Here is a 14,782-nt window from a genome sequence, read left to right as displayed (position 1 = left end):
AAAATCAAACAGCTGAGTATATATTCTACTGTAATTAATATGCAGGTAGCATAGACAATCTAGTGTTTGGATGGAAATAAGAACAATCCCTAGGTAACACAACATACAATTGAAAAGGTAATAAAAATGTCATCTTTACAGCAATACTAAAATGACAATGTCACATTTTAACACGTTTCACAAGATCTTAGCTGGAAAATGTTATGTTAATACAATATTATGATCCATGTTTCACACAGTTATGCAGGAAGGAAAGAGCAAGTGAGTGCTGGTACATTCTTGAATATCTGATCTATCACAATTCAGATATGTAATCTACCTGTAACCTTTCCAATCGTACAGAAAGCAGGGACTTGGAACTAAAGACCCTCTTCAACCATAACTAGAGACTACAACTCTATAATGAAACACAAACTGCAGTATGTTAATAAGTGTAACCCCTTTGGGGTTTAGAGAGAGCATGGCCCCTTTAAATATTTTTCCTGAGGGGGGAAGTGCTGATTGTTCCAGAAGGAGGAAGTGCTATTGGTGGGAGGGGGAGCAGAGAGAAGAGAAGAGAGCAACAGGGGGTGTGTCTGGAGCTCCAGACAGAAGGGCTGCAGCAAACAGGCCCCTCAAAGAGTGAAGCAGTCAAGAACCTGCCTGAAGCCTGGGAGGGACAGAGCGGCTGATCGGGGACAATCCAGGACAGGAGCCAGGAGGAGCACTGTGCCAGGGAGGAATCACCCAAGAAGAACAAACCGGAGCTGGAACCAGTATCACTGCTGCCCAGAGCTGCAGGGGGCTGTGAGTACTGGGGCTTGTGACTTTGCATTGGGAATAATGAGGGAGGCTGTTAGCTAGTTAAGTGGGGAGGTGGTCGCTCTGGGTGGCTTTGCAGAGAGCGGCAGAAGAGGGCACCGGAGGGGTTTGTTGGGGGAAGTTTACTGGCGCCGAAGACGACCAGGAGCACCCAAGACTCACCACTGGACTGGAGCTTTGCCAAGGACTCCTGAACTCTGTGTGCAGATACATTGCTCGGTGTCTGCCCTTCCAGACTGTGGTACCACTAAGCCTGTGGAGCCTTGAGTTGAATGCAACCCTGTTTTACCACTCCCCCTATATTTCCCCTTGTTGGTTTTTTCCTTTCATCCCTCTGTAAATAAACATTTCCCTTTCCTATATTCATTGTACTTTTCCGGTGTGTGTGTTTACTCTGGGGGGGGTTGGAACAAGTGCCCCTTGGGTGGAAGGAACTTTCCCTGCTGCGTTCCTGCGCACTTCTCTTGGACAGAGCTGCCTGCAGAGCAGACTCCACTTGACCACGAGGGCGCTAACGTTACATAAGTAATTTATCTGAAATTTTACTTTCTGCCAATCCAAACCAGCAACAATAAACCCACAAGTTATTACTGCTTCACATTTGTCTGTCAAGTTGAAGTATCAAATTAACATATACAAAAATGTGTCTCCTTCCCTCCTAGTCACATCTCCTGCTCAGGGAACTTTCCTAACCGTACAAAAGAAAACATCATAATGGCCTGTATAATCTCCCCATTATTCATTGGTGACCTCTTAAAGAGGAAAAAGAGAGATTGAAATTGAGGAGAAGAGTCCTCATTGGCGGATCACCATCAGAGAAAAATTAATCTGCTATATTTAGGGACTTTTAGGTGGATGAAGACTGTTGGCGGGTGTACTAGGTGCTGTGCGAACATATATGAAGGCAAAATTCCTGCCTCAAAAAGCCTGCATGGAGCAACACTATGGAGTGCTGTAAGAACTTGCTAATGAGTACGAACCTGCACATGAATGTTGCAGCTGAAGGAAGCTAAAATGAATGAATGCACAGACCTTCATCTACTATCTTTCAGATATCTCTGAGAGTCCTCTCCATTTCCTCTCAAAATGTAGTCAAAACCCAGGTAAAACGAGACCTCAGTTTGCCTGGGCAAGAAACACTTCAGCTTTCCAAAACAGATATCCTGACTATAGCCCCTGAAGTACTCTGTTTTGCTCTTCATATATACCTAGGGGTCCAGGTGTTCAAAATGATTATAAAAACTATAGGATACGCATCCTTGATTTCCCTCCTAAGAAACTCTTTGGATCCACTGGTATTCGTGGTCCAACTCTTAATCAAACCTTTCCTGTAGGAATTATATTAGTGATAATATCCATTAATGCTTTCCTCATTGGCTGATAAAATAGTATGCAAAATGTACACAAAATTCACCATGAGTTAACATTGTCCCAAGCCACTGTTTTTTTACAAAGAGTTAAGCAACAAGGCCAAAGGATAAACCATTAGCATGAGCCAACGCTTCTTTAAAGAAATAGCCTATTGCAAAAACAAAGATTCGCTCCCACACTAATGACAGACAGTAATCTAAATCCAATAATACATGCCTCAGGTTGCAGGGCAGCTGTCATAAAGTATGTGAAACCTCCTCACACAAACACACTGAACATTCCTTTGCTTCCTAGTTTTTATGTTCAATTGACACTATTTTTGCAGCACACATGTACATGATATCAACACGCTGAAGCTTTCTATACTTTTAAGGTAGCAGTGATTATATATGCATATTTTGCCTTAACTGGCACAGCATTAAGATAAATATCCTGTTATTTATGGAATTAAGTTATTTGCAATAATATGAAAAGCAGAGTGCAGAGAAGATACAACGAGTTTCAGTTTTTAAATAACCTCAAGCCATTTTCACACGCACAAGGTACCATGTAATATTTTGTTATTGTAACTTTATCTGTTAAACTTTCAAAACTTCTACTGTTTGGTTCTTTATCAGGGAAGAAATTATTTGCAGGCTAACAAATTGCTCTGCTCTGTAACATTTATGTGGTCTGAACAATCCACAGGAGTCCATATATCTGGAATCGAGCCAGTTGAGCGCCCCAACCCTTTGTGGATGCATTGGTCACTATCATCTGAATGGGAAATATTGGAGTGAAAGGCACCCCCAGCATACATTGCTTGATTCTAGCCATCAATGAAGGGGTGATCATTCTGTGGATGTTTGGATAGTAAACTGACCTGATCCAGGACTGAAGAGGTCTCATCCTCAGTCTGGCAAAGGGTGTGATATGAGTACTTGAGACCAATCTCAGGCTTGAAAATAAATATGAGAGATAAATTCTGGAACTTCTCCTGAGGCAGGTATGTATGCCTAGGAATTGTATGGACCGAGATTGAGCCTGAGATTGAACTTTAGAACCAAGTTTGAGAACAGATGTAGATTTGATCTTACTGAGTCTGAGACCTGTTGAGTTGATCTTCCCTGATTAACTAATTGTGAAGAGACAGGTAAACATAAATCCCTCGATGATGAAGATGGGCGGATACAAACAATAGACATTTTGTAAACACTTGGAGTGCAGTTGAGAGTCTGAACGGAAAGACCTGGAATTGATGATGATCGCCTAGTACTTGGAAACGAAAACATTTCTTGTGCAAAGGATGTATTGCACTGAACCGAGTGTACTGAACCAATCAAGTAAACTGAACCAATCCATGGGATATAAAGAAGGTATGATGGATGCCAGAGTCACTATGCAGAATTTTGTATTGGTGATGACAATGTTGAGGAGCCTAAGGTCTACTATGGAGCACCTGGTCTAGTATACTTTTTTGATATAAGAAAGTATGGGGAATAAAATCCCTTTCCCCCAAAGGCTAAGGGAACCAGCAACATTTCCACTAACTCCAGTAGTGACAGATTTTCCTGAGGCATGAGAAGGGTGCATGAGAGGGAATATGGTATGGAATTGGAGGGTGTATCCTGTCTGGATGACCCAAAAGCGCAATGTTATTGAAGTCCAAGCACTCTTGAAAAAAGAAAGGCAGGTCCCAAAAGGGGGAAGGAAAGGGTACCAATCCACATAGTCTAGTGCAGTAACCTCCACTGAAGTATCAAAACTGTTGCTTCTGAGAATGAGATGGTTGAGTAGAGAATGAAGAGGACAGTCTTCTCTTTTGGAATCTCTGACTCTTTTTAAACTGATCTTGTTGCTTCTGATAATAAAATTAGGATAAAACAAAATACATGGTTGAGATCTCTGCCTTGAAGAAAACCATGACTGCAATTTTGTCCCATTGTATATAACTGTATTTGGCTAGCATAGCTAAGTAGTTTGCAATCCTGACCTGAAAAGATACCACTGAATAATCCTTACAACCAAACAGATCCCATTTCTTTGTCTCTTTTTCTCTTGGGATGGTCTTGGCAGTGACTACTAGAGATGATGTTGCCAAGTGACATAATATCTTTTATCGGACCAACTTTTGTTGGTGAAAAGTACAAGTTTTCGAACAACACACAGCTCTTCTTCAGGTCTGGGGAAGGAAACAGAGATGATGGCAGCAGATGCGAATAAAAATACTCTAACCTTTTAAGGAGACCTTAATACGTTTGTTCTATTCTCTTTCAGATTGCTGAGATGCTGGAGTAGTCTATAATTCCTTTTGCAGGTTCAAGAATTCCCTCATTAAAAGGAAGGGCTATTCTTCTCTGACTGTTGGGTTGCAAAATGTCAAATTGCCATTAAAGGAAGTCTTTGTCTATCATTTAATGGTACCCCCTGAAGATTCCTTTGCCTGCTCAGTCAGGAGCGTTAGTTGACATAGCTGCTTTTTGTATATATCAAGGAAAATACAAGTAAGGGGGTAAAGAATAGAATATAACACATAAATGGAGACAACCACTAGAAAAGTGAACACACACAAAAGGAAAAGGTAAAATCTTAATCAATTAAACCCTCGGGAGTGGGATATAAAAATAAATTCAAAGTAGAGAAAAAATCATGAAAAATTCAGTGCACCTCAGGGAAACATAACACACTGATACAACGTAGGGAAACCATACAAAAACAGTTGTAACCCTGAACTTGACATTAAGGTCCCAGCTCCTGCCGTTAGGTTCAAAGTAAATAGTTACCCTTCCTTAAGTCCTCAACCTCCCATTTTTTGCCTATGGACTAAGCCCTTCTAAAGCCACTACTCCCAGTGCAGTCTTTCAGGCCCCACACCTGACCTTGGACCAGGTATCCTCCATGGAGTTCAAAAAGTTTATAGATAATTCTGAAGAAGAGTGAAGGGGGTTCCATATTCATAAGAACCAGATAAGAGCTTTAAAAATTAGTAGAAAGTTTTTAAAAAATACAATAAAATTTTAAAAAGCATGCAAAATAGAAATATAGAAAATAGAAACAGCCACAAGTCATTCAAAAGCTGTAAAAATAAGAAACAAGAAAAAAAAATTAAAAAAAGAGGCAGTGTTTCTAGAATGGTAGTTACTGAAACAGGATGCATTCCTGTTTTCTACAGCAGCAGCAGCAGCCAGACAGTCAGGAGGGCACTAGTCATGCTAAATCCCTTTAATATTAATCCCTTGCTTCAGAGAAAAGGCGAGCAACTCCAGCTGAAAGAGACACACACACACTGAGCACAAGATGGAAGCTGAAATTAACACAAATACGTAACAACTACTTATTGAGCTACAGGATAAATGGTAACTTCTGTAGTTTCACAGGGCCCTGATGATACTTATAGAAAACCTTGGTGAAATAAACAACTCTTATTGGAACATGATGAAGTTGAGATGTATAGTCAAAATCTGAGGAAAAACTTGCTCAACTACATGTAGCTACAATGGAAAGGGAGATAAATATTCATACTCGACAAGGTGACTGTCATTTAATTAAAGGAAGATTCACTGAGCTTCTAATTCTGTATTTACTGATCTTACTGAAAAGTTAATTGTGTTGTTGTTAATGTTTTCTCATTTAGATAGCAGTTTGCTCTGTAAACTAACTACAATCTAGCTTTTGTTAGCTTGGTTTAAAAGGTGAATTGAAAAACTAAGCATTTTCTTGTGATTAAGTGTATATTGTTTTCAGGGGAACAAAATTACAAAACAGTAGGGAAGACGACAGAAAAACAAGAGACTGAAATTAAAGAAAAGAAGAAAGCTCACATGGTACACAGAGATAAAGTAGTACAATATTAAACATCAGGTAATTCACAACACCAGCCATTTTATCAGCTTCAGATCCAGTCTGAAAGATAAGGAACACCGCCTGAATAATTTAACGATACAAAAGTAAAAGACCAGTGGTGAGATTCTGTGTTGTGTGTCTTCAACCCTGGGTTGCTCTAGGGGCCAGTGTGGTCCCTTGAATAACTTAATATTGAAGGGCAGCCTAAATTAGCAGAATCCCTGAAGTGCTATGCTGTTGCTATGCTGTTGCTGTTCCCCCCACTGCCCCCGGTTTAGACATGCCCCTTATGCCAGGGGCTTGAGGCAGGGGTCTCATATGGCCGCATAAATTACCTTGTGTAAAGTCCATATCGGGGGGGTTGGTGATTTGATCCTCTCCACCTAGATCTGGTGTTGTGACAGCCTGTCAACCTGGGCTCTGAGCATAAGCTTTCGTGGACTACAGCCCACTTCATCGGATGCATAGAATGGAATGAGTGAGGAGATATATATACATACAGAGAACATGAAAAGGTGGGAGTTCCCCTACCAACTCTAAGAGGCTAATTAATTAAGATATAATAATATATGGAGATATCCTATCTCCTAGAACTGGAAGGGACCTCGAAAGGTCATCGAGTCCAGCCCCCTGCCTTCACTAGCAGGACCAAGTACTGATTTTGCCCCAGATCCCTAAGTGGCCCCCTCAAGGATTGAACTCACAACCCTGAGTTTAGCAGGCTAATGCTCAAACCACTGAGCTATCCCTCCCCCCAAGATGAGCTATTGTCAGCAGGAAAAAAAAACTTTTGTAGTGATAATCAATGATAATCAAGATAGCCCATTTAAGGCAGTTTGACAAGAAGGTGTGAGGATACTTAACATGGGGAAATAGATTCAATGTGTGTAATGGCTCAGCCATTCCCAGTCTTTATTTAAGCCTAAATTGATAGTATCTAGTTTGCATATTAATTCAAGTTCAGCAGTTTCTCGTTGGAGTCTGTTTTTGAAGCTTTTCTGTTGCAAAATTGCCACCTTTAAATCTGTTACTGAGTGGCCAGAGAGGTTGAAGTGTTCTCCTACTGGTTTTTGAATGTTATGATTCCTGATGTCAGATTTGTGTCCATTTATTCTTTGGCGTAGAGACTGGGCTATCCTGATTATCACTACAAAAGTTTTTTTTCTCCTGCTGACAATAGCTCATCTTAATTAATTAGCCTCTTAGAGTTGGTAGGGGAACTCCCACCTTTTCATGTTCTCTGTATGTATACATATCTCCTCACTATATGTTCCATTCTATGCATCCGATGAAGTGGGCTGTGGCCCACGGAAGCTTATGCTCAAATAAATTTGTTAGTCTCTAAGGTGCCACAAGTACTCCTGTTCTTTTTGCGGATACAGACTAACACGGCTGCTACTCTGAAACCTGGGCTCTGAGACTCACTTCCACAGGCTCCCACTCAATGTGTAGATGTACCCTGTGATGCTAGCTTTTTTGTACCCATTTTCACTGTTAAGTTTGTGCTCACCTCCTCAATTGCACCTGCAGAAATTCTATGACCTGCAACATTGATCACATCATCAACTCGAGACATGACATATAAGTAGCCATCTTCATCCATGTACCCAGCATCCATGGTATCATAGTATCCCTGAAAATAAAACCACAAGAAATAAATTGGTATTAATGCTAGGGTCATCGGCAATGTTCTACCAGCAAAATGGATGAGTGACTCACTCAAAATGAAAAAGGTTACTGGCCTGTTTAATATAGTCACCTCCCACCTAAAGTTTATGTGTTAAAAATTATCAAAATATTTACCTTCACGGTGCAAAATAGGATCACATCAACTTTAAAGGTGAAAAATCTTTATAAACTCTGCAGTTCCTTCTTTTCCCAATTATTATTTTTTCATTACAAGGATTTTATTCTGGAACACTTTATTCACTGTTCTTATTTCATAATACAGCTTGGGTTCCCCTCCCCGAGTGAGCTTGGTGGGGTCAGCAGGAACAGTATATGCCCCGCAAGTCCACTCACACCTTTTCCAGCCTGTTCACTGCTCCCTCAGAACCCCTGGAAGATGGGACTCTCCTGAGTCCAGAGGAAGAGTGGGGGTTGTCTCTAAAGGATGGGGCAGCAAAATTGAACTCAAATTCTCATGCTATTCCTGTTTCTTTTGGGAATATCTTGACCCAGAAGCATGATAGCAACACCTTGCCAGACCAAAAAATGACAACTTGTCCACACATAAATCTGTTCCCTCGGCTATTTCCACCCTTGGACCAAATCTTCCTCCTTGGTCATGCATAGGAAACACAAACACACACACACACACACACACACTTCTGTGTAGGGAGGAGATCAGCTTATGTACAATCTCTTCCATGTGTGGATCTGATGGGGAAAGCATAATTTATTCATCTATGTACTGATTCCCTTCCCTAGTCATGCTCCCCTCCTGCATATGTTACCCCACACAGAAGACAAACTGTATATTTTAGACTTTCTTTAAAAGAGAGTGACTACATTCTAATATTCTGCACAATGAAAGATTTAACTTTAAATGATTTTAATCTTACGTAGAGATACATATCAAAGCTCTCTCATCAAAAGAAGAAATGACAGAATCCTAACTACTAACTAAGATCATTCAATGCCATAGCATTACTGGTAGTTTATATAGTTCCTTTTGCAATTCTTACGGGAAATTTTTGGAAATATAACTCCTTGAACGTTTCCTGATTTTTCCAGAGACCCGAGAAGGCTCCAGGAGGCAAAGGCAACCTTACATTAAAAAGGGAAATAGTGCAGTAGTTAGAATAATAAGATACAAACTTAAAAACTTCAATGATGCATAGTATAATAGATAATCACAATGTGATAGAACTGCATTCATATTGCACACTCAGGTAAGCTTATGAGGATTATGCAATTGGATGACAGTTCCCTTAACACCTATATCGCTTAGTGACAGATGATTCTGAAAGTTATGTATTTCATAAACTATTGTTAAATCACATTCATATAGTTCTAAACTTGAAGATACAGCTAGCTGATACATTTTATAGAACACTAGGGCCTCCAACTTCTAGTAAAATAAAGTTTGCTCTAGTAAATGTGAAAAAGTGCTATAAATATCTGTCATCATCATTCAGTTTAAAACATTGCCCAAGATAAAGCACCTGGCACAAATACATATAGTATCTTCTATATGGATACAGACATTTTACAATACATACATTACATATGTACACACATGCACACACACACACACAAGATCAGATCCTCAGTTTGTGTAAATTGTCCCAGCACCACTGACTTCAAAGTCATGAGGCTCTGGATCACAGTATTTTCAGGTGATTATAGTTATTTTAATTGTACAAAAATGAAGTGAAATTATGCAGATTAAACTGCAGTAATTATTGGGGGGAGGAAAATGGAAAAAGGTAAAAACCTATATTTTCAAAAATAAAATAATTTGGGTTTAATTCAGAGAAGAAAACAGAAATGACAAAAGTTGAAATGCACCATGAGCTGAGTTTTCAACATGTGCTCCTTTCTGCCACTTTAGTCAGCATCTGAATATGATGAAGACGAGAGAAGGAGCATTCCACATACATAATTCCTGTCAGATGGGAACAAGCTGCAAAGCTTCCTGGGCTGACAAGGAGAATCGGTGATTTTTTAAATTCCACAGTGTTGACTGTCGATAAAAAGTTCAAGGAAACTGGTTTAACCCTAAAAAATATAAATTCGGGGGGGAGGGGGGTGTTGAACTGGGATTCTATACAGGTTAACTCTGAAAGCAGGGTGGGGGAGAGAGAGTGCGCGAGAGGAGAGAGAGAGTGTGCATGCATATATTAGATCAATTCAATTATGTGGCATAAAAGATCTCCCTGGTATGAGTTTGGGATGGATGTATTACTCACAAGTAATACCTCACACATGGGATCTTCACTTTCACCCTGGCAGTCACCAAACACTGACAAACGCCACTATGATTCATAACACTATCCAAAGGACAATACCTCCAGCACTGAAACATTCCCAGTAGTGTAGCAGTGTTCATACTGATAAAATATAAACTGCATGTGGGATTTTAGCCCACAGGAAACGGTGTTAGCAAGTCAACCACATCTACACTACAGGCTTTACTTTTATCAGCACAAAAGGACAATTTCCTTTTTTCTATAGAAAGTATTAACAGAATAAGCCATGGCAAAATAAGCTAAATCATCACTGTTCTTCCTAAGATGATGGGGGCCTCTCAGGGTCAGACTCAGCTATCCTCCACGTGATTCACTTTAAGAGGACCAGAAGGGTGTATTTGGCAACAGGATGTGGTCAGGGGTTCAGCTGATGGGACACTTCCCAGTAAAGTGTATGAGCATCCATGGGGTATCTAGCCACTCCCCACATTGCCCATTTTGGTGGGTTTATTGGACAGCTTCAGGTGCCCAAACAGAGTGGGAGTACTAGTTGCTTTACAAAAGAGTAACCCCATTTTTGTGGACATATAGCTTGAAGAAACCCAGGAATGATCAAGCCATGTGTTTGGAAATGTGAGAGCTTTAAAGAAAAAATTCTTGTTCAGATTCAAGAGAAACCACGAGAGAATGGTAATTACCATGTTTGTTGCCTGGTTGCTAACTGTATAAGAATTCAGGTTTTGCACCTTTAATTTATTTAATTGTCTGAGATGTCCTTATGATAGAGAGAAAGGATATTACACATTGACAGTCATTAATGATTTCTCCAGAGTTGCATTCAAACGCTCCCAATTTAGTGATTAAATAGAAGAACCCATCATATTTCTAAAATAAGAACCTTATTTTGATGTTTTGTAAATATGATTTCTGAAAATTAAAACCAGAAGAAATATGTAACATATGACATCAGGGAATCCTGATTTCTTGATTGGTCAATAGCAGTAGATCAGTACTTTAGCGACTAAACTACCTCATGCGTAGCACCAGGTCATTTGTATAAGTCATGGTTAGTGACCGCTTAGAGTGCAAGAATTTCTAAAGAAATTAGTAATAATGTCAGGATTGTGTGTGGGTTTTTTGTTTGTTGTTTGAAATCCACAAACAAAATTACTGGCTTTTTTGATCTGCCCTATCCCTTTCTTCATACTTCTTCCTCATTTTTTTGTATTTATTTTTATTTGATATTTTACAAGTCTGAGAGCATATTATTTCTCTGGAACACACTAGATTTACCTCTACACTTTTGCTCCAGCTCCCTCTCCTTTCTGTCTCATGCTCCCTTGCTTTTTTCCCCCGCCATCACTCCTTTCCCTCAGGCTTCCCCCTTCCCTCTATTTTCATCTCTGTTTTCTGTTATCTCACCTGGGATTCAGTGTTGGTTTAACAAGAATTAAACTAAAAAAGCACAGCTGAAGCCCCACCCAGAGCCTTGCTGTCTTTAAGGTCAGGATAGAAAAAGAACAAAATGACTAACAGTGGCTTCCCATGACTCTCAGCAACACTTTAGTCACAGATGAGAACCAAGAGAACTTATCCTACATGTATGTACAGGGAGTCCTTGGCTTATGACACAATTCGTTCCTCAGAATTGTGTTGTAAGTCGAAACGTAAGTCAAAACTGTTTTTCCCATAGGAATCAATGATATAAAGTGGGGATTGGTTCCTGAACCGAAGCTTGATACACTATTTTCACCACAATAACCCAGATTTTTGTACTAAATGAATTATAGATGTCTAATGTAGCACCATCAATGTATTTATTTGGTAAACAACATTCAAATAAACAAATAAAATCACATATGTTTTGACTTTCCAGAACTTTTTGAAGGGCTCTTGGCTGGGCTTCTCTGAAGTCTGGGCTGCAGGTTTCTCTGAAGTCTTCTCTGGAGTCTTAAAGAAAGTGTCTAAGGAAGTTTGGACAGACGTTCTCCTCTTCTCCTTGTAAATTTCTCTGTAGCAGCTGTACATGTTGTATATGCCCCTATTCACAGATGCACTGAGTTCAATGTTGGGAGACCTGGTGGACAGACAGCCAGGGGGGCAGACAGCAAGGCAGGCAGCTGCTCAGAATGCCGGCAACATACAACAGAGAACTGGGCTTGCTTTTTACAGAGTTCCTTGTAAATAACTTTGTGGTCGCGTTATAATGAATGGAGCTGGAAGGGGTTCCCTTGCAGTTGCTTGTCTGATTGGCTTCCACAGCCAGAGTAGCTTGTTGCCAGGTAGCCTTGATGATTGTTTTTTATTGGCTCCCGGCTCCGGGCTCAGACAATCAGAAAGCTTGAACACTGAAATCCGTGATTGGCTGAGGCTCAGCATGTGATGTGTGCTGTTCTCCCTGCTGGCTTTCATCATAAGGGCGAAACAAGTGTCGTAGGGGCGAAACGAGCAGTCAATTGAAAAGCATCATAAGTGGCATCCAACTAAATCGGACATCATAAGTCCGAGGACTCCCTGTATATCATCTTTCATGCCAAAGGATTCCAAAACAATATTTACACAGGAATCACTCTTGTTACCAGTAACGTGTTCCACCTCTAATGTCACATAACAGGACACATTTGGGTCAGGAAGAGAAAATGAATCCCATAAACTACAGAGGGAAGTCACCTGATCAGGATATACATATATACACTGGAATTTTGACTTTACACACAAAGAGCAAAATCTCCATCCCATAGAAGTCAATGAGCATTTTGCCACAGACTTTAATAATAGCAGGATTGGGACCTTAAGAGCCAGAGGATGAAAAATCAAATGGTCAAGAGCTCTATTTTGTGTTTCATCTGAAAGAGCACTTCACATAATAAAGTGTAACCTAGCACCATGGGAGGGCACTGGTTCTGTTCTGAGATACCGGAGAGAGAAAAGTCATTTGCCGATCTTCCTGTAGCATCCTTGGTTTCCTTGGAGCTCTCCTATCTCAATACAGACCAGCTCTGATCTTGCTCAGCTTGAGAAATCTGACAAGAACATAATCCAAGGTGATGCGATTGAAAAACTTCAGTTCCAGCTTTGTAAATTAAAATAAAACGTAGCCTCCCAAACATGAGGAAACAGATGCAATGCTGCTACTGGGAAGGGATGGTTATCAGACCTTTACTACAGCCAGGATTTCTCCCAGGGTGCTTCACGACAAAGGTGCAAAAACAGCTATATAAATATTAGGGGAGAACTACCACACTGAGATTAGAAGCACAGACACAGAGCTGCATGAGAGGCTCTAGTGGGAGATCAGCTGTTAGACACTGCTGTCCTTATGATATAATTGTGTGTCCTCCCTTAGTGTTCTGGCAGGGTGAAAAGCAGTGGTGGGCAACCTGCGGCCCATCAGGGTAATCTGATTGCGGGCCTCGAGACATTTTGCTGATGTTGACCATCCTCAGGCACGGTCCCCCACAGCTTCCAGTGGCTGCAGTATGCCGTTCCTGGCCAATGGGAGCTGTGGGAAGCAGTGGCCCACACGTCCCTGCAACCTGCCACTTCCCGCAGCCCCCATTGACCGAGAACGGCAAACCGCAGCCACTGGGAACTGCAGGGGGCCGTGCCTGTGGACGGTCAACATCAACAAAATGTCTCGCGGCCTGCAATCAGATTACCCTGATGGGCCGCATGTTGCCCACTACTGGTGTAAAGAGTGATGGTAGCCAGGGAGACAGAAGTACTGGTAATTGCCTCTAAAAATAAATACAGAAGGCTTGTGACTTTTACAGTCTACAGATACAAGGATTCTGAGTTTCCCCCAGCAGTGGAATTTTCGCTTGATTTTTCTTTGCTAATGTTCCTTATGAGAACAGACAACATTCTGTTTTGCTAATAATAATGGTTACACACATAAACATGCACATATATATACATATTATATATAATCACAGAAAGGTCAGACTTTGTGTTAAAATATCGGTCTCCTCATCAGGCTGCCCTTGCTAATGGAAGCTGTAGGTTATTACAACAATCATTTTAAAATGAACCCTCAGTTAATTAACCTTCATGTCCAAAGATTTTAGCTCACAGAAGAAGAAACAGAGAGACAAGTTGCCTCATGCTAATTTCATAAAATCATAGAACTGGAAGGGACTTTGAAAGGTCATCTAGTCCAGTCGCCTGCACTCAAGGCAGAACTAAGTATTATCTAGACCAGAGGTGGGCAAACTATGGCCCGCAGGCCACATCTGGCCCGCGGGACCATACTGCCCGGCCCCTGAGCTCCTGGCCCGGGAGGCTAGCCCCCGGCCCCTCCCCCGTTGACCCCCCTCCCCTGCAGCCTCAGCTCACTGCGCCACGGGCACAATGCTCTGGGCAGCGAGGCTGCGAGCTCCTGGGGTAGTGCAGCTTCAGAGCCCGGCCTGACCCGGTGCTCTCTGCTGCGCGGTGCGTGGCTGGCTCCAGCCGGGCGGTGCGGCTAGAGCACTGCCAGCCACCGGTGCTCCAGGCAGCACAATAAGGGGGCAGGGAGTGAGGGGGGGGGGGTTGGATAGAAGGCAGGGGAGTTCGGGGGGTGGTCAGGGGCTGGGGGTGTGGATAGGGGTGGGGGTGGTCAGAGGGCCGGGAACAGGGGGGTTGAATGGGGTCGGGGGTTCTGGGGCGGTAAGGAGAAGGGGTGGTTGGATGGGGGAGGGATCCGGGGGGGGAGGAAAGGAGGGGTTGGATGGGGCGGTGGGGGGCAGTCAGAGGTGGGGGTTCCGGGGGCGGTCAGGGGACAGGAAGAAGGGAGGTGGATGGGGCAGGGGTCCCGGGGGGGCAGTCAGGAAGGAGGGGGGGTTGGATGGGGTGGGGGGGAGCAGCGGTGGGAGGCAGTTAGGGGCAGAGGGTCT

General features: G+C 42.0%; 1 protein-coding gene across 1 annotated transcript in view; it reads right to left on the bottom strand.

Moving 5' to 3' along the window:
• Positions 1-14,782, bottom strand: part of ACSS3 (acyl-CoA synthetase short chain family member 3) — a 141,179-nt gene that overhangs the window by 752 nt on the left and 125,645 nt on the right. Inside the window, exons 12-13 of the mRNA XM_065423450.1 lie at positions 8,682-8,763; positions 7,505-7,627 (exon numbers count right to left, since the gene is read on the bottom strand). Of these exons, the coding sequence (XP_065279522.1) occupies positions 7,505-7,627; positions 8,682-8,763 (205 nt within the window). The remainder of the gene's footprint in view (positions 1-7,504; positions 7,628-8,681; positions 8,764-14,782) is intronic.

The sequence above is a fragment of the Emys orbicularis genome, chromosome 1 (assembly GCF_028017835.1).
Source record: "Emys orbicularis isolate rEmyOrb1 chromosome 1, rEmyOrb1.hap1, whole genome shotgun sequence".
Classification (NCBI taxonomy): domain Eukaryota; kingdom Metazoa; phylum Chordata; order Testudines; family Emydidae; genus Emys; species Emys orbicularis.
The sequence above is the reverse complement of the archived record's forward strand: the minus strand, read 5'-3'. Positions and strand labels throughout refer to the sequence as shown.